We start from the raw sequence: 22,424 nt of genomic DNA, 5'->3' as shown, positions 1-22,424 counted from the left end.
TTTGCAAGCCTACAAAAAGGAACCAGACTAAAGATGCAGACTGTTTCCATTCTTTTGCAGCTGAAAGTTAGAGAAACTCAAGTTGCTAAAATGTCATGCCTTTTTCAGTGAAACATTTGGAAACAATGAAGAGACAAGAAGAAAAGTGAGAAAGCCCCTAACAGACAACACTTCCAGCAGAATTACAATGCCAGAGCTGCTCTCAATTAAAGAGGAATATGCAATGCCTCTGCAGATGAGAAATGTATTGTTTTCTTCATCTGCAGTTTTGTAAATTATATAATACATGTTTAAATTTTAATATCCAAGTATTACTGTGTAAAAGTACCATAGGCTTGGCTGTGAGGTTTTTTGATGTTAAGGACCAATACCAGCATATCCTTACCTTTTTATCTTCTTTAGATTTCCTGATACTGTGCGGAGGGCCAAATTTGTTCTGAATGCAGAACACCTTCTTGGACCATTCACTTTTGTGTGACTTTAGCTGTGGCTGACCAAAGCTGCCATCGACCCTGTACCTGTCAGCTGGAATCTTACTCATTGGTGGGGGCAGGGTGCCACAGTTGACACTCGACCAGCCGTCCGTGGAGTCCGTGTACGACTCCTGGTCGCTGGCATTGCCCTGCTGCCACTCCTGTAAAACGTGCACAGGCAGCCACCTCTGACTGCCCGTGCCTGCAGAGGATTTCTTTGATGGGGGTACTGAATTTCGGGAGGAAACCAATGGAACTTCAATCCGAGCAGAAGGGCTCAAGTGTTTGCTCACATTTTGGGCCTTATCATTCTGAATTACTTCCAAAGGCATGTTTCCCTCTTGCTCATGACAGAAGCCATTCCAATGGGAAGCAGGCTGATTTTGTCCCCTTCCTACTGGGTTTTCCCATATGCTGCTAGGAATGTGTTTACTTGGATTGGTCCCTAAATCAACCACCAGAACTCTATTGTTCTTTTCTTCTTGGTTGAAATTTCCAATTCCGCTATCACTGTTGCTGCTCGTGCTGTTATTCTGATGAGCATCTGCATCTCCATCAAGGAACGCCCTCGCACGCATTCCCTCAATCAATTCCCCCATATCCCTGTACAGGACAGAAATAAACTGCAGGACAGGTAGAGATGATGTTGGAAACTCCAGACAGCCATTTGTATCTGGATCCGCTGTACATTCCAGTCCGAAACGTCTTGCAATACCCTGGTGAATTTTATGATGAAATAATTCAGGATCCACCATAAAAACGTGGCAAGATGTTCTCAGGACCCCTTCATCTTCCTGAGCCAAGCTTGCATCATCATTTGTCTGCATTGTAACCAGTCCAAAGAATCTTCTATCATCTGGGCAAACAGCACTGAATGCCAGTTTCTCTGCAGGATATTCTGCCACAACACCTGATTTGTCACTGCAGAGCTGAATACAGTCATGCATTATCTTCATCATCACCAGGGAATGGATCTTTTGCTCTGCCCGCAGACGTCTCATGCACCCACGAATGGCCTGCAAACTCTCAGTTTCCAAATTTGCAGTTGTTGAAGGAAGTTCAATGGAGCCTAAATAACCTACAATCATGGCAACATTCAAAATGCTTGCATCTAATCCAAAGTCTTCTGCACTCTCCAGTCCAATTCTAAAAACTGAATCGTCATTTAGAACTTTGGCTATTTCTTCCTTTGACAGTAGGTTTGGGTTGCTTACACTTTCATTGCCAGTTTCAAATTTCATAGCAGCAGAAACTGAAAATGATCTTTGTTTTGGTGCAGAATTATCTGAGTTACCAGCACAAAGAGCAGGATTCTCAAAGATCATGTTGAAAATGCCACCAGACTGCATTTCTTCAACAACTTTCTCTGCTCTGTTTATACCCAACGCTTTAGAGTCAGGTTTGGGTTTCAGCCACCCCTTCCCATCATAAAAACCAACTTCTTCATCACTTGAACATGAATCCATATGACTAATCCCTTCAGCAATGACCATGTGCAGGACTCCAGAACATTTCCCTATAAGTTTCACAACATCTTCATGAGAGGCTTTTTTCACATTGATTTCATTAACCGCAAGTATCTGATCTCCTGCTTTAAGTCCAACATAATCTGCAGGGCTTCCTTTCATCACACAACTAAGAACACAAGGAGCTTGTCCAGAAAGGGTAAACCCATAACCTGCTCTTCCTCGAGCAACTTCCACACTTCTTATCCGTGCAGGAGCGTGCATGTTGAGTCGACGTTTGACTGTTTCTCCTGGTCTGTACATTTTGGAGATTTTTTTTCCTAAAATAGGAAAGCTTTTATTTAATCCAGTTTTTTTATCATGTTTCAAGAGTATCACTTCATCACTCCATCTGATGAAGATCTAAAGAAAGAAAGAAAAACAAGACATTTTAATTCTCACCATATTTCAGGGTTTCTTAGTACTCGCTATTCTCTTTACTGTTCAGAAAAATTGCTAGTCAACTCCACCAAAAACTATTGCCACAAAACTGTTCAAAAAGAACAGGCACCACAGTGTTAATTTTAGTGATGAGAAAGGAGCTGCAAATGAACTGTTTGCAAATAAAGTGTCTGTCCAAAACAGCAACATGACAGAAGGGCAAAGAACAGGATCCAAGTCTTTTGATGTACAGTCCGTGTTTTTTATACTAAGCATGTTATGTCTTCCACAACTGCCCTAAATTGCCAACTATTCAGTTACCTTCTGGCTTACTGCACCATTGTGCTACCACTGCATTTTACAGCATAGAGAAGATCTTTATTTAAGCTCATACATCCTTTCCCAGCAAAATATAAATGAGAGCTCATGCTCACCCACACCTCACCCCCTTTACACTCAGTGTGCAGAAATATGTACCACAGGATCATTTAAAGAGATTAATTACCCCTAGAGTTGCCTCTATCTCTCCACTGACTGTAACAGCAGCTTAAAATAAATACCTCAGACATCATCTTCCTTACATACATTTCACTTACATATGCAATGACAAGTGGACATTCTGTCATGTATCAGACCAAAGGGATCAAAGATCAGATTTACTGTTACACCCACCAATTAATCTACTCAAAACAATTTGTCGGACAGCAAACACTAAAAATGCATTTCAGACCATCATTCCAACATCCATGTGTTTTAGTTTAACTTAAAAATTCAAAAAAAAAAGAAGAAAAAAAAGTGAAAAACACACACACTGCCAGTATTAATCTACTTTTCACTTAACTTATAACAGCTTTGTATGAACAGCAAGAAGTAGAACATTTCACTACATTTTGGTGTCAGCACTGAAGCCTGGATGTCTTGCTCTAAATATACTTGGGCAAATTCCATTGTTCTAGAGAGGTTTTCGCACTAATCCGGATAAAATGCATGAAAATGACTAACACAAATAAAAGAAATGACAACTTGTTCAACACTTTAAACCACCCCCTTGTTGCATGATATGAACCCTCACTTCCATAGGTCTGGAGGATGACTGAGAAATAACCACGGGACTACAGCTACATAAATTGCAATAAACTCCATCTGAGCAAGTGAGAACTAATCTGACAATAATTATTTTGAGTTGGTCCACAGGCTTATTCTTAACTCAGTCACATACTTAGAGTGTATAAGGTACTTGAAAGCAAGTATCTTGCATATGTGGCAAAATGCAGGCAACATTTTAGATAAATACACTCACAAAGATATAAATATACATACACAGAGAGAATATTTCTTTATCATATCAAACATGCTAAATTAGTAGTGCCCCAGGTCCTACTTGCATGGACAAAAAATGACCAAGAAATCCTACTGACATTGCTGTCAGCTACAGAAATAACAAAAAACCCACACTAAATGTGATTAACTTTCAGAATGTGACACTACTTTCACAGAATTTCTGTCTGGGTTAGAACAAACAAGGCAATTATTTTAAAAGTTCTACTAATTAAAAACCAAACCAAAACTAAAATACTATTTAGGATGATAACCTTAACTACTTATCTACATACAACCTCCTTGATTACCAAATATAAGAAATCACTGTTGTTTTTCAAATACTTGACTAAATACTCAACTGAAGGATGTAATTCCCCTAGGACCCTTCCAAACCCAAAATAGGACAGATTTCAAGATACCAGAAGACATCCAGTTGGCTTTACTTTTTTGGGGGGTTTAGTTTTTAATTTTTTGAACAAAGGGACATCAGATTTTTATGCCTCCACGGTGCAGCTGTGACTATTCAGTGTAGTATGGTTTTTGCAAAATTGTTTTAATACAGCAATTTAATATAGCATAATTGTTTTAATATAGCAATTATCCAGCTTCATCAACAATACTTTTCCTATAATTAGAGGGGGAAAAAAACCCACCTTGGCTTTAAGAAGTAATGAAACTTCACACTTAACCTTTAAATGGAAATCATAACCTAAGAAGTGCTTTGCAAACATTTAACCAAATTTAACTCTTACATTGCTGTAAGAAAGTCCCAACAACTTACATCCAGTCTCATCTTAAATGTAGTTTGACCCTTTCCTGATGAAGCAAAACTTGGGAACCAAGAGGCCACTCTACATTCAGAAATCTCTAATTAGGCCTAGTACTTTTTGGGAATAATCATTAAATAGTTCAATATATAGCTCTCAAAAAAAAAAAAATAGAACTAAGAAATGCCCAAAAATAAATAAAAATCTTTTATCTAGGAGCATTAATATATACATGTTATAATTTACCTTATAGTGGATATTTCTTTTCTCAGCTGAGAATAGCCTAATGGGACCCCTGGGTACCCTCCAAAACTGTGCTGGTCACCATAAATAGTATCTGGCACCTACAACTGTGCAAACTAACCTACAACAAGAAAGGAAACAATTAAGAGAGTACAAGATTATAAATAATCACCTTTTAAAAATAAAATAAAAAGCAATTGTTACTAAAAACTTAAGATTCAATATTGTAATGTTGAAGTGCCTGATAAGAAAACCAGATTTTTTTTTTTTACAGCTATCTCTCTGATCCATAAAAAAAATAGCCTAAATGCCACTGTAAAAAAGACAATGAAAATGTAGTTAGGATGGGGAAGAGGCAAACCCCAAAGCTGTCTTACCTCACAATTCTGCATTTGCTAAGAGAGGTTTTCCTTTTAACTCTGTTCACAAGTCAATCTACCTACTTGCCTTGCTAACCTATGACCCTTACACATCAAGCATTTATTATAGATGATAACCACTGGTAATGAAATGTCATTCAATAACCTGACAATTATAAAAATGAAACAGCAGGCTGCTAACATGTTACTTTTCCTCTAATAATGATGTTTCAGAGGTGTGAAGACTTTCAGCTATTAATATATTTGTGACATTTTGTAGGTGTAAAGTTAGAACTAACTCAACATTAAATGGTTTTTGCTATTAATGTGTCTATACAATAATAAAAACAAAACAAAAAATACCAAAGAAAAACTGTATTACTTCAGTAGATGACCTCTTACCTCCCTCAGTACCAGAGAACTACTGTGCAATTTTTATGCTAATTACACCCAGGACAAAGAACAGCTCATTAAATTTATCTAGGGAACTTCAAGACAATGGACAAATGTATCTCTTCTGCAAGAGCCCTCAGCACCCAAGTATGCTTTGCTGCAATAATGGCATGACAGATAAATAGAAAATCATTAAAATAGTGTTTCTCATAAGCAGAGATTAGTTGATTGTCAAACTGTTAACAGACTAGTTAAAAATGAAATTCTCACATTATCCAATTACTAACTTTTTTCCTAACTTCTTTGCAGACTTGAAATCTAGAGCAGAAGAGATATGGCACAGAAGTGGTACAAACTTCCACAGTCCCAAAGTAATCATGTCTGAATATCCTTTGCCAGTAATAAATTACAAAAAAGTGTAGCATATCCAGTGAAACCAAAAACAATTCACTTGCACTTATATAAAGCTTTGTAGCTTTATAACTACAAAATATTTCACAGAACATTTCAGGCAAAAACACTAATATGTACACATTAAGAGCTGTTCAAGTATGTGAAATAACATTTGTCCATACACATCAGCTTTGACACAGAACTGCAAAACAAAACAAAACACTGAAGTTTTCTGCCAGGATACATTCTGGTCTACCATTTGAACCAATTATTTGTGGGGTATAAACCACCAAATGTTACACTTGAATTGCACTGTATCCCACAAACACTGCATTTCTGTATGGAATGTTTTTACATATCCACACCAGCTTTTCATGTCATTTTCAAACCCTCTACTCCAAAGAAAATAACATGTATTTGCTTACTTCCAAGGGAGAGAAGTGGCTTGTTTCCTGCTTCTGGTCTTGTTATCTCATAGCAACAAAAAGAACAGAAACAGGAGGCACACTCCTCCTACAGTCTATGTTAAAGTGTAACTTAAACAGCTACAGAGGGCAGCCAGGGAGCCTGTGAGGATGAGGAGAATACAACTGACCCCCACTGCCTCCCAAAAAAACCTTCTTTTATGAAATGAGCAGGTAATGAGCATACAGGATCCATGGTAATGTGCACAGACACTGTCTGGCTTCATTCTGTTTTTCAGTAGTGGGACTGTAAGAGAATAAATTATGCAAAGTGGAAGTGCACAGGGGGAAGAGACTGTTCCCTCACACAGGTCTCAAAGTAATGCAAAAGACTCTTCAGAATGGATGCCAGGTGAGGCAGAACGGATGCCAAGTCCCCACAAAGCTCAAATGAAGCTGTAACATTTGAATTCCACTAACTATTCAAATGTGGTACATGTTTATAGACAAGTTACACAAGAACTGTAACAGCACAACCTTTGGAAGACAGCTACCAGTTGTTTGAGAACTTGGGCAAGACAATGTTTAAATTAAAAAAAAAAAATCTCATCAGCATCTCACAATTGGCAAGACAGACCTTATGTTTCCTTTAGGTGTACCTAGTGTGATCATTCAAAATATACTGACTGTAATTAATAATAGCAGGCTAAAAATAGTTGAAAATAAAAACTCTTCTCCCACTGAAGACAGCGCATGAAGTGTAAGGGACACAAATAGACCATTTGCTGTTTTGTCTGACAAGACTCATGCGAGTAAGGACAAAGTTTTCTAAAGCTATTGTACAGACAGTCATGCGCCTACAATTCAGACTAATTTATTTGCTGCATTTAAGAAGGTGGAAAGGTTTTGTTGGCAGTTAGGATTTTTTCTCCCCCTTCTTTTCTTGCAAATTCGTTCCAGAGCTGTTGGGACGGTGCGCAGAGGGGCGGCTGCAGCGCTACCCAGGCGGGATGGGCTGGGGGGACCGCCGGGCAGGGGGACCCCGGCTGTCACAGCCCCGCTCCCGGCGAGGCTCCCGGCGCAGCCCCGGGCGCTGCGGGCACATCCCCGGGCACCGGGGGCGATCGGTCCGCGCTGGAGCAGCGCCCCGCGGAGTTACCCATTAACTGCCCGGCTCCCGGGGCACCGCTTCCCGGGGGGTGGAGCTGCGGGGAGGGGAGAAGCGGCACCTGAGCCCGCAGGGACGATTTGAAAAATCAAGCGGTAAAAGACGGGAGGGCACGGAGCGCCGCGCCCCCCCCGCGGTCGGACCCGCTGCGCGCCGGGGGTCGGGGCAGCGCCGCAGCCCGAGGGGCGCGCACAGGGGCGGCCGGCGGCTCCCGGCTGCCCCTCCCGCCCCTCGGCCCTGCTCCCCTCCCCCTCGCCCCCCGCCCGCCGCCCATCTGCCGTCCCCGCTCCTCCCGCCGCATCCCAGCGGGGTCCCGGCCCGGGCGCTCCGCCGTGAGGGGGATGGGAGAGCCGGGCGGGCTGCGGTGGGCGCTGCCCCGCTTGGACACACTCACCTCTGTCCCACGGGACTTCGGCTACTCCGCCGAGGCAGCGGCTGCCCCGGTCACCGGGGAGACGGCGCCGGGCTCGGCCGCACGGCGCTGCGGCCACTGGCTGCCCGGCGCTGTCAGTCACCGCGCTCGCCCGGCGGGGTGGCGGTCGGGTTCCCGGACAGAGAAAGGGGAGAGACAATACCCCGCGCCGGAGGACTACAACTCCCGGCGTGCCGTGCGCTCCGGCCGCTCGCTCCGACCGTGGGGAGCTGGCCGCGCGGGGCATGACGGGGCGCGTAGTTCGCTGGTCTCCCCGAGCCGCCTCGCCTCGCCCTGGGCTCCGGCGGGGCGGGCAGTGCGCAGGCGCGGGCTGGCGGCGGCCGTTCGAACGGGGCTGGGAGCGGCCCGGGCCGGAGCGGGACCGGGACACGGCGCAGACCGGGACACGGCGCAGCCGGGAACCCGCACGGGGCGAGCAGGGACCGACAGCCCGCGGCTCGCAGCGCAGGTGGGGCAGGGAGGCGCTCGGAGCCGCCTCAGACAGGTGTGCCGCCCTTTGAAGGCCGGGAATAAAGTGAGACAGACCGCGCAAGGTGAAGGTGCAAATGAGGGGAAGCAGCGTGGCACTGCCTTTTATCCGGGGAGGCTGGGCAGGTAGTAATTAAGGCACTTGGTAGTAATTAAGTAATTAGGGAGATTTGCCGCCCGGATGGAGCAGGGCACCGGCAGTGTGTTCAAAATACACACGGACAGCTCTTCAAAAGAGCAACACTGGCAGCCCTTATTTTAAATAGGAGAAATCGAAGAAAAAGGAGTTAACATCAGTTAAGAAATTCTTAAGGAATATAAAAGTCATAAAAAGGGAAGAATTAACCAAATCTCTTTGAATTTCCTATAGAGCCCGAGAGGATTTTGTGATCTTAGCTGAAGAATGTAATCTTTAATTGTTAAGATGTAGAAATCCTTTATATTGGGGGTGTTTAATTTTATTTCTCTATGCACAGGAAACGTGACACTGAACCTTCCAGGCACAAGCTGGTGGAGAATTCTTACCTTTTTCTGAAATTTTGATGGGTTTTTTTCCCCCATCTCCAGAGCAGGATGTCTATCCCACAACTTGCTGTTATGTCTGTAAGATACCATCTAAATTATAATACTTAATCTAGTGGCTTAAGGGTTTAACTTTAGTAAATTGTCTAATTCTTATCCAGTCTAGGAAAATGTTACTTAATAATTTCTTCTTGTGCTGAAATGTTTATAGGATACCAGAGTCTTCACGAAAAACAAAAACACAGAGCAAAGGCAAAAGCTCTTTGGAAAAACAGAGGATCCTGCTCCTCTACTCTGGCCTTCACCTTCTCATTCTGCTGGTTTTTTTCATTGTCAGTCTATCCCAAGGAGATTTCAGATTGACCTAGATCAAAGTTTTCTTCTCTCTTTTCCAGTTTTATGGGAAAAACTTATGAAAAGAAAAAATAATCAAATAAAATAAGCATTTTATATTTTTCTCATTCTCACAGAGAATGTCACAGCAGATCAGTGTAACAGACTTCCAAACTTCTTCAGATGTACTGTCTCATCAAAGTAATTATTAAGGCCTTAGGGAGGCTAAAAATTAAAAATGTAAGGAAGAAAATTGAGTGGTTGATTTTTAACCCCACAGTTGATTCTTTGAGGTGAAGTACAGTAATTTTAAAAATTACTCCAGTGATTTAAGTTTGGCCAAAGAAGCTATAATTCTTTATCCTTTTGACTGGGTCTTCCCAGTCACAAGCAAAGAATTGCATTCCACAAATCAAAGGTGTTGGTTTGGGTTGACATTCCTTAATAGCCCAGTTATTTCCAGCTTCCACATGAGGTTGTCAAGACTTTATCTCTTTTCCCACTACTTCTGTTGCTGTGTTACCCCAACAGATCTAAGACTGACTTGTACAACCTCCTTGCCTAGAGAATGGAAAATTGATGAATGTATTTCAGTCTGACCTTGTAAACAGCTGTAACTGAAGAAAATCTCCTGGAAAGTGACAAGTAAAGTGGAATTGTAAGTATCCCACAGAGGTAACTGCAGGTCTCCCACTGTGTCTTTATGGAGTTAATACACAGGAATTATGCTTTGTTTCAAAGGGGAGGGATGCTAAAAAGTGCTATCAGCATCTGCTAACTATAAACTGATTACTCCATGGCAGTGTTAGATTACCCCTTCCAAATATACTGAATTCTGTTGATAACCAACAGAATTGCTTGCACTTTTGTAATAGCACAGGAGCATGTAATTAGTCTGGCTTCACAGAAGACTATTTTGTACTACAGCAGAATTTCCTACTTAAGTAATACCCAGGAAGGAAGAAGTGAGAGCTGAAGACTGACATGCCAACAGGTGTGCTCACACACTCTACTTGCAGTCAGAAAAATCCAACTCATCCTGAATCAATTTACTGCTTTGCTTCAGTGCTTTTGGAAATGGTGATTAAGACTTCATGTTATAATCTGGAACAAGGTGATTAATGGCCCCTCAAAAATCCACACAAGGTCTCAGCTGTAACTTACTATTTTCACCACTGTTGGAGACAATAAAGGAAGGAAGAGTGTGAAACAAAGTGATAAGGATTTGTGGCTTTGGGGCTGGAAAAGCTTTGGCTTATAGGGCTAAGTAGCTTAATGTTGGCATACAGACATCTCAATCACACTGAGGGTGGCTGTCACAAAACAGCTTGTCAGGCTTCATCTGGAGAGATTTACAATGCATCCTGTAATGGACTGTGATTATTGCTGTCACAAACACCAGATGAGAAGTCAGAAAATAAACATAGTCCAGCATCTGACACAAAGTCTGTGGTTTTAATTACCACTGTTTAGTTACCTTAGTTAAAGGAATGGAAGTATTGGTTGTACTAAAAAGGTTTTTTAGACATACAGAAAAATCCTCACATAAATATTACTTGCATCATTTAATATTTTAAACCTTTTTAAAAGAATAAAATTGTACATGATTATCAGTATCAAATGCTTTTGCAGTTTACAAACATGATTCCAACTTTCCTAGTTTGATTTTTTTCTGAACAGCCAGGAAGACTGTGTGTCATATACATTGTAGTTAGTTTGTGTTGGCCAGTTATTACATAGTTGGGAGCAAAATTGTTGTTATAGAACTTATTATTTTTTTAATTCCAAAAGCTTATCTGCTTTCTATTAACCAGCAGTTCAAAGGGTCAGCAAAGATCATGTTTTGTACATTGAGGACTGTATGAACACACAGCCATCAGGATCTGCCTTGGCTTACTAGTTCATCTAATATTTACAAATACTTTTCCCTTTATTTTGAACATAGTTTTCTACCTAATGTGAGACACTCTTGGCTATGGGAAAGGGAAGAAAATATTTTTGTAGAAATGCATTTTGGTTTGGATGATGGTGTTTCCCATCCATGCATGCTGACCTACAAAAACCATTACAAGGAGCTGTGAAGTAGTAGAAATAAAGGGTGGGGTGGATACTGATCCTGTTAAACCTTGACTGGCCAAGAGAGGACATATCCTGCCAAATTTTATTTAGGGTTAAAAGGATTGATCCTTGTGCATCTACTTGGCTTTGTAATTGTGTCCTTACCTACTATGATATTTAATTAAACATTAAAATACAGTTAAATAGATTTTGTGTGGAAGGATTCTTTTGTGCGCTTAAATATGTGAATGGTGCCACTTGCAAAATTGAAAGTTCAAATGGTAAACTGTCTGGAGCAATTTTTTGTGTGTGAAAACAGGCACAGCCAGGCAATGGTCCTGACTGTGCCTTTGGAAAGCACCACAATATAAATGCAATTACTTAATATCCTAAGAAAATTAATTCCCCTGTAGTAGAACATGCTGTATTTATGTTTCCAATTTCACTAACAGAATTCAAATAAAACATTTTGCTGTAGCCAAAAACTGGAAACAAAGAAGGGCTCACTGTGGTCAGTTTTTCTTTCCTTAAGTATGGCCACATGTTGTTGAAGGTGATGTCAGGTTAAACCTTTTGTCTGATGAACAACCCTAATATATAGAACCAAAACATCTGCTAAAACATCTACTTTGTGCATACTTAATACATTTCTGTCAAGAACTGGAAACCCAAGAATTGAGCTTGGCATTCCTTGTTATCAGTGAAAGCACAGAAACTTCTATCCCACTATTTCTTGTGGGCAAATAGCCTATACCCAAAATTCCTCAGTTCCTGATAAATGCTTTGCTGAGCCTAAATTAGTGCAATTTTTTAATTTCATATTGTGTCATGGACACCTTCTAATATTTTTAAAACACATACACCAAAATGAAAAAAAAATATTCTAGTGTATTTTTGTTCCCTTTTTTTTTTCTCTAAAAGGATTGTTGGTTTTATGTATTTATTTGATCTTTGAGCCTTGAAGCTTTAATTTTCTAATTCAAAATTGCCTGAATAATTAACCTGGGTTTGTGGCTCCATTGAAGCTATGTCTCTTGTCCCACTGGGCTCATTTAAGCAGAGAGTCTTCAGTTCCATTGGGCTTAAAAATGTGTATCATCCAGCAGCTGAATTTACATGTTCTGAAGAAGTATTATGTATTTTTGGTGCTGTAAGGGAAAGGGATATCTCAAGGAGTTATTCCTCCACATGGATCCAAGTAGCATGCCAAAAACATCATTGTCTTATTCTGCAATACTCACAGGGTGAGCACACTCTATCCTTGCATCTAAACAGCAAGCTAAATTAGGATCATATATGATATCCTCCAGTGTTCTGCTCCTGTGTCCCTCATTTTTCCTCTTTGAAGCCGTTTCCAAGGTGACTTAGAGGTTCATGCACCATCCAAGGGTGACACATCAGGACTCTGCTGGCTGAGATATCACTAAGCACATGTCCTAAGTGATGAGGTACAAATGCCAGTCTAAAAATGCCCCTCATAACCTTAAACCTCAAGAAAAACATACTGAGAGTTCTCCATATTCACATATGACTACAGGAAAATAAACTGAGTGAAAATAAGAGCTTGAGGCACTGCAGAGGTGACATGAGTAATACACAGAGAAGTCTCATTTGCATATTCCTATTTAACTAATTCCCCTGATAGAAGACCCTGGCTCCAGGACAAACTATGCACCATTAAAGTGAGGAGGAGGGATCCTCTACTCTCAGCAGTTAACCCATGAATCAGAGAACACATTTTACCTTGCTCCAGTCAGTATGTGGCAAAGTCAAGTCCAAGCATTTTTCTATTTCCCCATCTAAGCTTTCTACTTTCCAAACTTTGGAAAGAACAGAAATTCCTTTTGGACTGAGTTCAGTCTATGATACCTGCCAGAAACACAGCTCTGCTTGTGGTTATCTCTTTTGAAGAGAAGAGATCTATCTTCACTTCAGAAGAGATAACTCTCTTCTCAGCTGACAAGGCATGGCATGGCTGCAGTGACATTTAGATTCCACCCTGGCAAAGGTGGTTGTGGTACAAATACCACCCATTCCTAATAACATAGAATGACAGGATTCTGCCTTGGCTCTCAAATCTGCTTTAGCTCAGATCTCATCTTCCCCCACCTCATAACTAGATTCTGAATAGCTTTTTAATTAAATTAGAAGATACTTGCTCATTCCATGTAAAAACCATCATGATTATTAGTATAATTAATTAAAACTCACAGAAAATGCATTGAGATATACTTACATAAAAGAGGATAATTTTTTTGTGCTCCACCAAAACTGTGGTTTCATCTAAGACTAGACTTGCAGTTATTCTAAATGACATTCTGAAATGAAAGTTCATTTGTTAAGAGTCATTTTGGCCTTGACAGCATGTGTGGAGTTCTTCTCAGTTACCTTCACCATGGCTTAAGTTCCTCTGAGAACTAGGTTAAGGTTTAAGGTCTTGCCTCCTACTAAAATTTCAGTCCCATGGTAAAAGTTGAATGTTAATGGATTATTTATTTCAACCTATGGCAGCCTACTTCCCCTTTCACCCTTTTAGGGATACAGCATCTGTGGTGAATTGCATGAGCCAGGTGATCCAGGCAGTTCCTGCTGAAGTCCTGGTGATTATGGCTGGTCATCCATAAGCATTCTCACATTTTTTCCTTGATAACTGGCATCCTCCAAGTTATTGCCTAGCATAACATCCTAATTTCATCTGAAATAGAAAATTAGCCTATGCTTTTTTTTTTTATAAGATGTATTTTACTTAATAGTGGATTTAAACCAAATCAAAAGTACTTCCCTTTCATTTGGAGTGGGCAAGAGAAGATTACAGGTTTTGCTGTGTCTCCAGCTAGGAGATTCAGAGGCACAGCTGGAGCTGGTTCCTGGTGTGCCAGCACAGGGCTGTCAGCTGAAGATGCTGGTACCCTTCAAGCAAACCACCTGTGGAGGATGTTGTGTGAAGTTCATTGCACAATGAACACATACAGATAATCTTATAGAAGGAAAGACTGCTTAAGAATAAAGTTCTTCAATGTACATTGTGCATTTTTTAACCAGCTTCCTAAAATAAAGGCATGGATTGTTCTCATGAGAATGCATAAACCAAATCACAAGAACCTCTTAGCAGCAAGGAAACACAAAACAAGTGCATAATTTCTGGTATAATCTGTATTATGCCATTTTAACTCTGGTGAAATTCACTCTCATTTTTACTATATGTTAACCAATGTGAACTAGCTCTAAATAGGCTTAACTCCTTGAATAGATGAACTGTAGATTTAAACCCTATGTGGACAGTTACTTTTGTTAAAGAATTAACACTGGTGTATTTAATCTTCATTTAGTAGTTCTAAATTAAATAAAAAGGAAAAATATAAAACCTTATTCATGCACGTTTAAAGAAAGCATAGGCATTACAGTTAACATAAGTTCATGTGGGCACGGTTTTATGCATCCATAAAAGAGATTGCATTTGATCTGATTATATTGAATTAAAGATAAATTATAGTTAAACCTCTAGGGAGAAGAATGAGGATCATGAAGAGTTTTTAAAGTAGTTTTAATTAATTTTCTAAATATGTTTACTTTACAGTTCATAGAAAATTGATATTCCTATAGCTTCCCTCAGTGAAACAAGCCTTCCTCAAGCTGTGATAAGTGCTTCTCAACATTTCAGTCTGTTGGAAATTTTATACCTTTAATGGTATGCACCAATTAATTTTTTTTTTCTTGCAATGCATAGCAATCCAGAAGTTACCCCTAAGGTAAAAACACAGTCAATTACAGCTCGCTCCAAGCTCAGTTGGGATAGATTGCCTGGGAGGTTTCCATGGAAGATGAAGGAACTTGTGAGTGCTGTCAGTTTTTCAAGGACACTATCCTGGAAGCACAAAACCAGTTCATGCCCTTCAAAGGTAAGGAAAGTAGGTGGAATAAGACACTCCCTTGGCTTAAATGTGTGCTTTTGAGTCTGCTGAAAACAGAGAGAGAAGCATACCAGAGATGGAAAACCCATTGAGAGCTACAAGGGCATTGCCAGGGTGAGCAGATGCAAAAAGCAAAAGCTCAGCTCAAATTGAAATTGGCCAAAGAGGTCAAAAAACACAAGAAAGGGTTCTTCAGGTATGTGAACAACAAACAGAAGGAAATACTGGCCCACTGATGAGCAGCAGAGGTGAACTGGTCACCCATAGTGCTGAAAAGGCAGAGATTCCCAAGACATTCTTCACCTCTGTCTTCACCTTGGGACACAGGTCCTGGGATCAAAAATTCATGTTTATGTAAATGCTGTCAGTGAAAAAACAGCTTGTCTGTGAACTATCACAGGAGCCTGACCCCTACAAACTGTTGTTACATATCCAAGGGTTTTAAGAGAGCTGTCTGATTTCATTCCAAGGATGCTCTCCATAATCTCGGAGAAGTTGTGAATATCAGGGGACATGCCAGAAGACTGGAAGAAGGCTAATATCCCCACATCTACAAGAAAGGCTTAAAGAAGGACCCAGGAAATTACAGTTCTACTCCATTCCCTGGGAAAGTTGGGAACAAATTCTCCTGGGGCTGTCACAAGTCAAATGAAGCACATGATTGGGAAAAGACAGCAGGGATTCACCAAGGTGAATTATGCTTGACAAACCTGCTCACCTTCTGACAACACAACGACCCGCTCAGTTGATGTGGGGTGAGCAGTGGACATTGTCTCCAAGGTTTTCAATATGTTTTCCCAGACACTCCTCCTAAAGTAATGGATGCATCTAGAATCTTGAATCTGGACAAGTGTTTCATGCAGTGGATGGGAAACTGGCTATCCAGACACAGCCAGAGGATGGTGGGAATAACTCTTTTTCAAACTGGCAGCCTGGGACAAGTGGGGTCCCCCAGGGATTGATATTGGGCCTACATCTGTTTCATATCTTCATAAGTGATCTGGAGGAAGGGATCAAGTGTATCCTCATTAAGTTTGCTGATAATACCAAGCTGAGGGGGGAAAGTGGACATTTTGGGAGGCAGAGCCACCCTGCAGGAAGACCTGGATGGGCTGGAAGAGTGGGCTGCCAAGAACTTTATGAAGTTCCCCATGGACAAGAATTTGCACCTGGGAAAATACAACCCAGGAGTGCAGCACAGGTGGAGATGTGGCTGGCTGGGGACCAGCTCTGTGGGAAGGGACCTGAGGGTCCTGGGAGACTGCAAGCTCAGTATGAGTGACCTGCAGCAAAGAAAGCCAAGAAAGGCTGGACCAGGGTCCCTTCAACCTGGTACTATGAGATACTAGGATCAAATTGAGGTCTTACAGCCTAATTACAGATAGTAATTAGTCAGCCCTACATAACTGGATGTCATTCACTGTGGATGACTGGTCTGCTTTTTATAGAACATACATGAAAATATTCATCCTTATTAGAAATGTGGTTCAATAAATACCTTCAAATAAGCTGTAACAGAATGAAACATTTCCAGCCAGAAAAAATATGCATAGAAGAAAATTTCACACCCAAAATGGCAAAGTATTTCAAATGTTTCTGTTAAAACACTAAAAAAGATCAACACAAAAGTTTAATGATGTAGTCTCAAGCTTGCAGACACAGGAAGCATGCTACCATAAAATCAGGGGAAATAGATTAGCAATCTAGAGACCAGATGGTTAGTATTTACTTGCTGACATAACACTACCAAATGTTCCTAAATTTCTTTTTTAAATTTGTCTTTCACATTACATTATCAGCATAGGAACTGATTTTGCAAACATATACATAAAGATTTCAATACATTTATTCATTTGGGTAGTCCCATTTGCTTTAGAACAGGAGACTGTTCACAGAACCAGGCTGTCAGCTTAAGATAAGTCTACAGACTTATTTGCCCCCACCAAACTGGACAGGCTAAGTCTGGGGGAAAAAATTAAATCCTATACATGTTTTTGTTCTGGTTTTGATCTTTGCAGTTTATGGAGAATATGATAAAAGACATTCCCCATCCATTAATATATCTCCTGGTCTGGTGGATAACTGTTAAACTTGGCAGAGCTTGAAATAAACTGAAGTCTTAAAATGCTTCTCCAATTTGAAGTCAAGGAATAAAAATAAAAAAACATTTACAAACATTTGTACGCATCAAATTGTTAATACCAGCATGAGAAAATGCTGCTTGATTATAACAGGATCCTCCTACAAATTACTTAACCTCTCTCCTCTGTGAAAAATATCCTTGATTCCAAATGTTTGTTCAGAGCCTTATTTTCCTCTGGTGGGAAAAACCATCACTCTTTGCTCTGCACTGTTTGTAATCTAAGTTATCTGTAGAGACTGTCTATTCAAAATATACAGAATTTCACTAGTGCTAGCTTTTCATACTAAAGGTTTTCTCCTTCAACTTTATGGTTTTTCTTTCATTTTCATTTTCTAAAGTGTTGTGTTCCCTCATGCCTGTCATTACTGGGTTTATTTGGAGGCATTTACATTGCCCCTTTTGTCCAACATATTTTTTCCATCTTTCATCAAAATCTCCTCAATTGCTTGCATGTTTCTCAATGTCTCATTTTCTCATCTGCCTCCTCAGGTTCCTTTTCCTTTATTGTCACATCACTTGCAAAGTCACCTGCCTCCAGGCAGTGTATTTCCTCCCCTCTAATTTTTCCATTTTCACCATCTGTGTGTGTATGTGTAACACAAGCACTTCATTTGGTGAAAGTGATATCAAATTGAGTTGACCCTGTTACTGCCCTGAAAATAAGAAATTTGTTTTCCTATGCTAGTTTCTTTGTTGATCACACTTCTAGAAGCCATGAGGGAGTTCCTTTAGTGTCATAGTCAAAATGATAAACTTGGGTAACCCCTCATGTGCTCCCCTTGAATACTTATTATACTCAACTCCCTACTCATGCAGACACAGAAGCAGTGTCTGTCTCTGTTTTGCAGAACCAGGAATTCTACCAAGAAGGCTGGTCTTTCAAGTTATAATTTGTCTGAGTATCACAAACATTCAAATATCTGTACCTGCAGCTAACTGTCCCATACAGAAGAAAAGGCTGTGACTACCTTAAACAAAAAAATAATTCCCCCACAAAAAATACTCAACCTATTCTTTTCGAGTAAGTGTTCAGTCTTTACAAGAACAAAAGAAACAGCAGCAAAAAGAAGCTATGGGTAGGTGGGGAATTTTCAACTTGTCAAAAGGCATTAGAAAAGTTCTGACATACATGAAACTTGTAATATTTGTCTACAGCTTTTGTGTGTTCACTCTCTAGGCTAAAATACATGTCATCTGCATGGATGAGAATAAAGCCTTTTGTTAGAGAAATGATGATTTAAAATTGAACTTCTAAAGGTAACAACTAAAAGTGACATTTTAAATATAAAAAATATATAATAATAAATATAATAAATAAATATTAAAAAAAATTCTCACAACGACCAGGAAATGTCATTTCCTTTAAAGTAGTTATGTAAGACAGAGTCTCATCTGGAATGCTGTGTATCATTCTGGTCACTCACCTTTAAAATGGATGAACTCAAAAGAACAAAATTAGCAAGTCATCAAAATCCTACCTTATAAAAGAGTATTATCCATCAGAAGAAGGGTTACATGGGGTATGACCTCTGGCTCTCAAGAGCAAATGTTATATAAAGCAGCAAAATCAGTGTCAATACAAGAAGAAATTTCTATAAATTAGTCAGGAATTATCTTAAAAGCAATCTTCTAAACTGCATTTACCTGTCTGCTATGCAGCTCTTCATATAATTCTGGGGACAAAACACCTCACTCACTTTAAGATACAGGTCCACACATTTACAAAAGGGATTTTATGACATGGTTCCCTGTGATAGCAGGGAAGGAATGAGATTTTCTCCATTCTTGTGTTCCCACAGATCTGGAGCTGTAATAACATGGAAGGAGCAGGGTTACCTACTCTACAGTACAAGGTTCAGCTGTGCTGCCATTGTTATTGCTCATTAATTGGATTTAATTGCTATATGATTCAAGTAGATAGTCATAGTAAATACTATTAATTCCTGTGGAGTCAGGGGAGAATTTCATTATATCTTGCAGTAAACAAGTTAAAGTGTCAGGAAGCACTGAACATGTAGCCTACCTGAATCTGTGACAGACCTACATTTAAAATGTGTAAAACTATCTTTGCAGAATCAGAAAAGAAACTTGGCATTTTTCCAATCATGTAATCACTGTAGTAAAGGTGGGGTGAGGGACAGTTACTTTGTCTGTATTTCAGCAGCCACCATTTTCTCCAAGTTCAGTCTTCTATTACATTTGCCTTATCCTGTTATCATTCATTAAATGCTGTAGGAACGGGCCAAATTTAGATGTTTAATAATTCTTAATCTTCATACCTGGAAGATCTTCTAAGAAATATTTCCACATATTATTAATTTGCTTGGTGAGTATAACCTTTATCCTATTCAGCAAACATAATTAGAGATTAAATTGTTGTGTTAGGGGTTTAAAATATTTTAGCTCACCTTGAGGCAACAACACATTAAATTGCATAGGAGAATGCAAACACCTTCAAAGTTTCAAGAGGGGACATTATTCAATAGCAAGAATGAAAAATGGCCTGAGTTCCTTGTACTAATTCTTTAGTTTCTATACTGGAATCCAAAGTTTGCTGTGCCTATACAGTAAAGCAGGCAGAAATATGTGTTTTTTTCCAGGAGAACACAAAAGGGAGAGGCATATAGGGAATTCTGCTTCTCGAATGTAAGTGGAGGATGATGAAATGCCAGGTTCCATGGAGAAGCCAAAGGCGAGTGGGGCTCCATCCAAGCTCCCGGGCACAATCCTCCGTGCCTGCGGCTCCCTCGTGTGGTGCATCCCTCTCACTGTGATTATTCCCGCAATCCTCTGGTGTCCCAGAGCATACCACCTGCCCAGCAATAAGTTTCTTCTTTTCCTTTATTTCATTTGATAGACATTATATATATGTATATACACACAGTACAATACTTTTGTGATAGAGAATAAATGAAAGTTTTCATTGCTGGTTGTTTGTTAAGTCAACAGATTCCAGGTAATAATGAAAAAAAATTAAACGTTTAATATCAAAAGCAACTTCAAGTATCTTCTATACATTTTAGTATTCAGTATATAGTAAGGTTGTTGAGGGGGTTTCTTTTTATATCAAAAATGTATTTGAATAGACTATTTTTACCCTCTTACTTTAGAGTACTATTCATATCAGGCATGGAGTTTAAAATCATGTATCTCATGGTCCCAACTACCTCTTCACAAGAACCATAGGTCACTTATAAAATCAGGCATATGTTTCAAAACAGGGTTTAATCATCAGCAAAGTCAAGGTGCAATAACCATGTTTAAAAATGCACTATTTCATTCTCCTAAAACAGATTAAGCTGCAGTCCTTGATGTGAAGCAATATACAACACCACTGTTTGCAAAACAATGCCTGACTTAGGCATAAATAGTACTTCAGTTCCCCGAGCTATTTATCCCTTAACCTTTCTGTATAAAAATAATTCAACTTAGGCATATATTGCACTAATTTTATTATACTGGATAGCTCTCACCCTGCATTATGTTTTCTTTGCTGAACTAGGATTATACTAGGATTTTAATTTCCATGGAAAACCTGGGAATAGGGCAACAGACACACATATGGTGTGCAATAAATGGTTATCTATAATAGCAATAGTAATCTCAGAGGCATTCACAAAGGAAACTACACATTAGACTTGGAGATCATTTTCTCCAGTAGATTCATCATTCTCTCCTGTAACTGTAAGCTTTGAACTTGGATGATGTTCTGCTGATCCAGGATCCTGCGCACTTCCCTGCAGGTTTCTTCCATAGCTCTACTCAACTTCTTCTGTTCTTCCAACATGGCTTCCATTAATTTTAGCTTCTTCTTTTGGAAACTGCAGTTTTGCATTTTTCTTTTCTTAACTGGTCTTTCTTCAGCTCTGAAATGTGAATATTTGTTAGACATTAAAGTCATATTTATAAAAAGAAAGAACCAAAAATTCGATAGCATATTCTTAGCTAAGCTACAACCTAGTCATATTTTTGAAAGAAAGAAAGAAAGAAAGAAAGAAAGAAAGAAAGAAAGAAAGAAAGAAAGAAAGAAAGAAAGAAAGAAAGAAAGAAAGAAAGAAAGAAAGAAAGAAAGAAAGAAAGAAAGAAAGAAAGAAAGAAAGAAAGTTAGTTTTACATCTTGTTGTTTTTAATGAATTTTCCCTACAGAATACCAGGTTTTTCAGTTAGGTTTTTTTTTTTAATCTTGACATATCTTGTTCATTGAATTTATTATTAATTTATTGCACTGTACTGGAAGAGATATTTGGCTGATCTGGCTATTGAAATTCTAATTTTAAAGCTGCAATAGCCATTCCAATCCAGAGAAAGCGCTACATGGTTACATGTGGTGGTATCTTACAACTTGTTTTTTAAAGCATTTAATCAGTAAGGCTGGCCCCACTCCAGAATGCAATTCTAAGAATTTGCCCTTGTGCCAAGACACAGCAGTGGCACTGACCACTCTTTTTTCTAATATTCCACCACAAAACATTATAAACAACACAAAAGCCTGAAAATACAGAAAAATACCTGGGGGGTGCTGGTGGAGAGTAGCTGAACATGAGCCAGGTGTGCCCAGGTGACCAAGAAGGCCAGTGGCACCTGGCCTGGATCAGCAACAGTGTGGCCAGCAGGACCAGGGCAGAGACTGTCACCTCCAATCCTGTGTCCATTTTTGGGCCCCTCACAACAGGTAAAACATTGAGGGGCTGGAGCATGTCCAGAGAAGGGCAATGGACATCCTCATCTGAAATATGCAGAGCTGCCATGTGCAGTTTGGGGAATACTTTAAGAGTTCCCTCTATGCTTTGGCATGCTGGGTTTCTGTTTTGGAAGAGAGATAAACATGGCAATAAAGACAGTGCTGTCAAGGTGTAAGGGACACCTGGCTGTTCTAACTTGGGGTGACAGAGCAATAGTCAAAACCAACCCACAAGGCATACAAGTGAGAAAACACACACACAGATCTGTGTCAACCTGCAGCCTAAGATGGAATCATGCTAAAATGTGAAGAGGAAGAAAAGCAAGTAGAAGGCATCTGAGAAACCTCCAGTTAGAGCTGATTAACTCCTTTCCTAACTTAAAGTGAGAGACCATATCTTCATTTACACTTTTTGTAACTCCAGACTGGAGTCCCCAGCATCAAAGATATCTGATGATGTGTCTTGAAG

At 39.8% G+C, this 22,424-nt stretch overlaps 2 protein-coding genes and 1 long non-coding RNA gene across 9 annotated transcripts in view; 1 reads left to right on the top strand and 2 right to left on the bottom strand.

The window, feature by feature from the left end:
- The window catches only part of RGS12 (regulator of G protein signaling 12), an 83,264-nt gene extending 75,265 nt beyond the window's left edge, over nt 1-7,999 (bottom strand). For 2 of the 3 annotated variants that reach the window (XM_079305853.1, XM_079305855.1), the window contains exons 1-2: nt 7,801-7,999; nt 386-2,341 (exon numbers count right to left, since the gene is read on the bottom strand). In XM_079305853.1, the coding sequence (XP_079161979.1) occupies nt 386-2,242 (1,857 nt within the window). In that variant the 5' untranslated portion in view covers nt 2,243-2,341; nt 7,801-7,999. Of the gene's footprint in view, nt 1-385; nt 2,342-4,692; nt 4,813-7,800 lie in introns of those variants that run through there. The other variant, XM_079305854.1, reaches the window with a different exon arrangement.
- A 266-nt stretch (nt 8,000-8,265) lies between these two features.
- On the top strand, nt 8,266-11,379 carry LOC306802101. Its single transcript, XR_013774271.1, has 3 exons — nt 8,266-8,378; nt 8,784-8,910; nt 9,041-11,379. It is a non-coding gene; the product is annotated as an uncharacterized lncRNA (long non-coding RNA).
- Nucleotides 11,380-20,121: 8,742 nt separating this feature from the next.
- The window catches only part of MSANTD1 (Myb/SANT DNA binding domain containing 1), a 55,890-nt gene continuing 53,587 nt past the window's right edge, over nt 20,122-22,424 (bottom strand). For all 5 annotated transcript variants that reach the window (XM_079305896.1, XM_079305898.1, XM_079305895.1 and 2 more), the window contains one exon: nt 20,122-21,140. In XM_079305896.1, the coding sequence (XP_079162022.1) occupies nt 20,900-21,140 (241 nt within the window). In that variant the 3' untranslated portion in view covers nt 20,122-20,899. The remainder of the gene's footprint in view (nt 21,141-22,424) is intronic.

The sequence above is a fragment of the Erithacus rubecula genome (assembly GCF_903797595.1).
Source record: "Erithacus rubecula genome assembly, chromosome: 5".
Taxonomy (NCBI): Eukaryota; Metazoa; Chordata; class Aves; order Passeriformes; family Muscicapidae; genus Erithacus; species Erithacus rubecula.
This window is presented reverse-complemented; position numbering and strand designations above follow the sequence as displayed.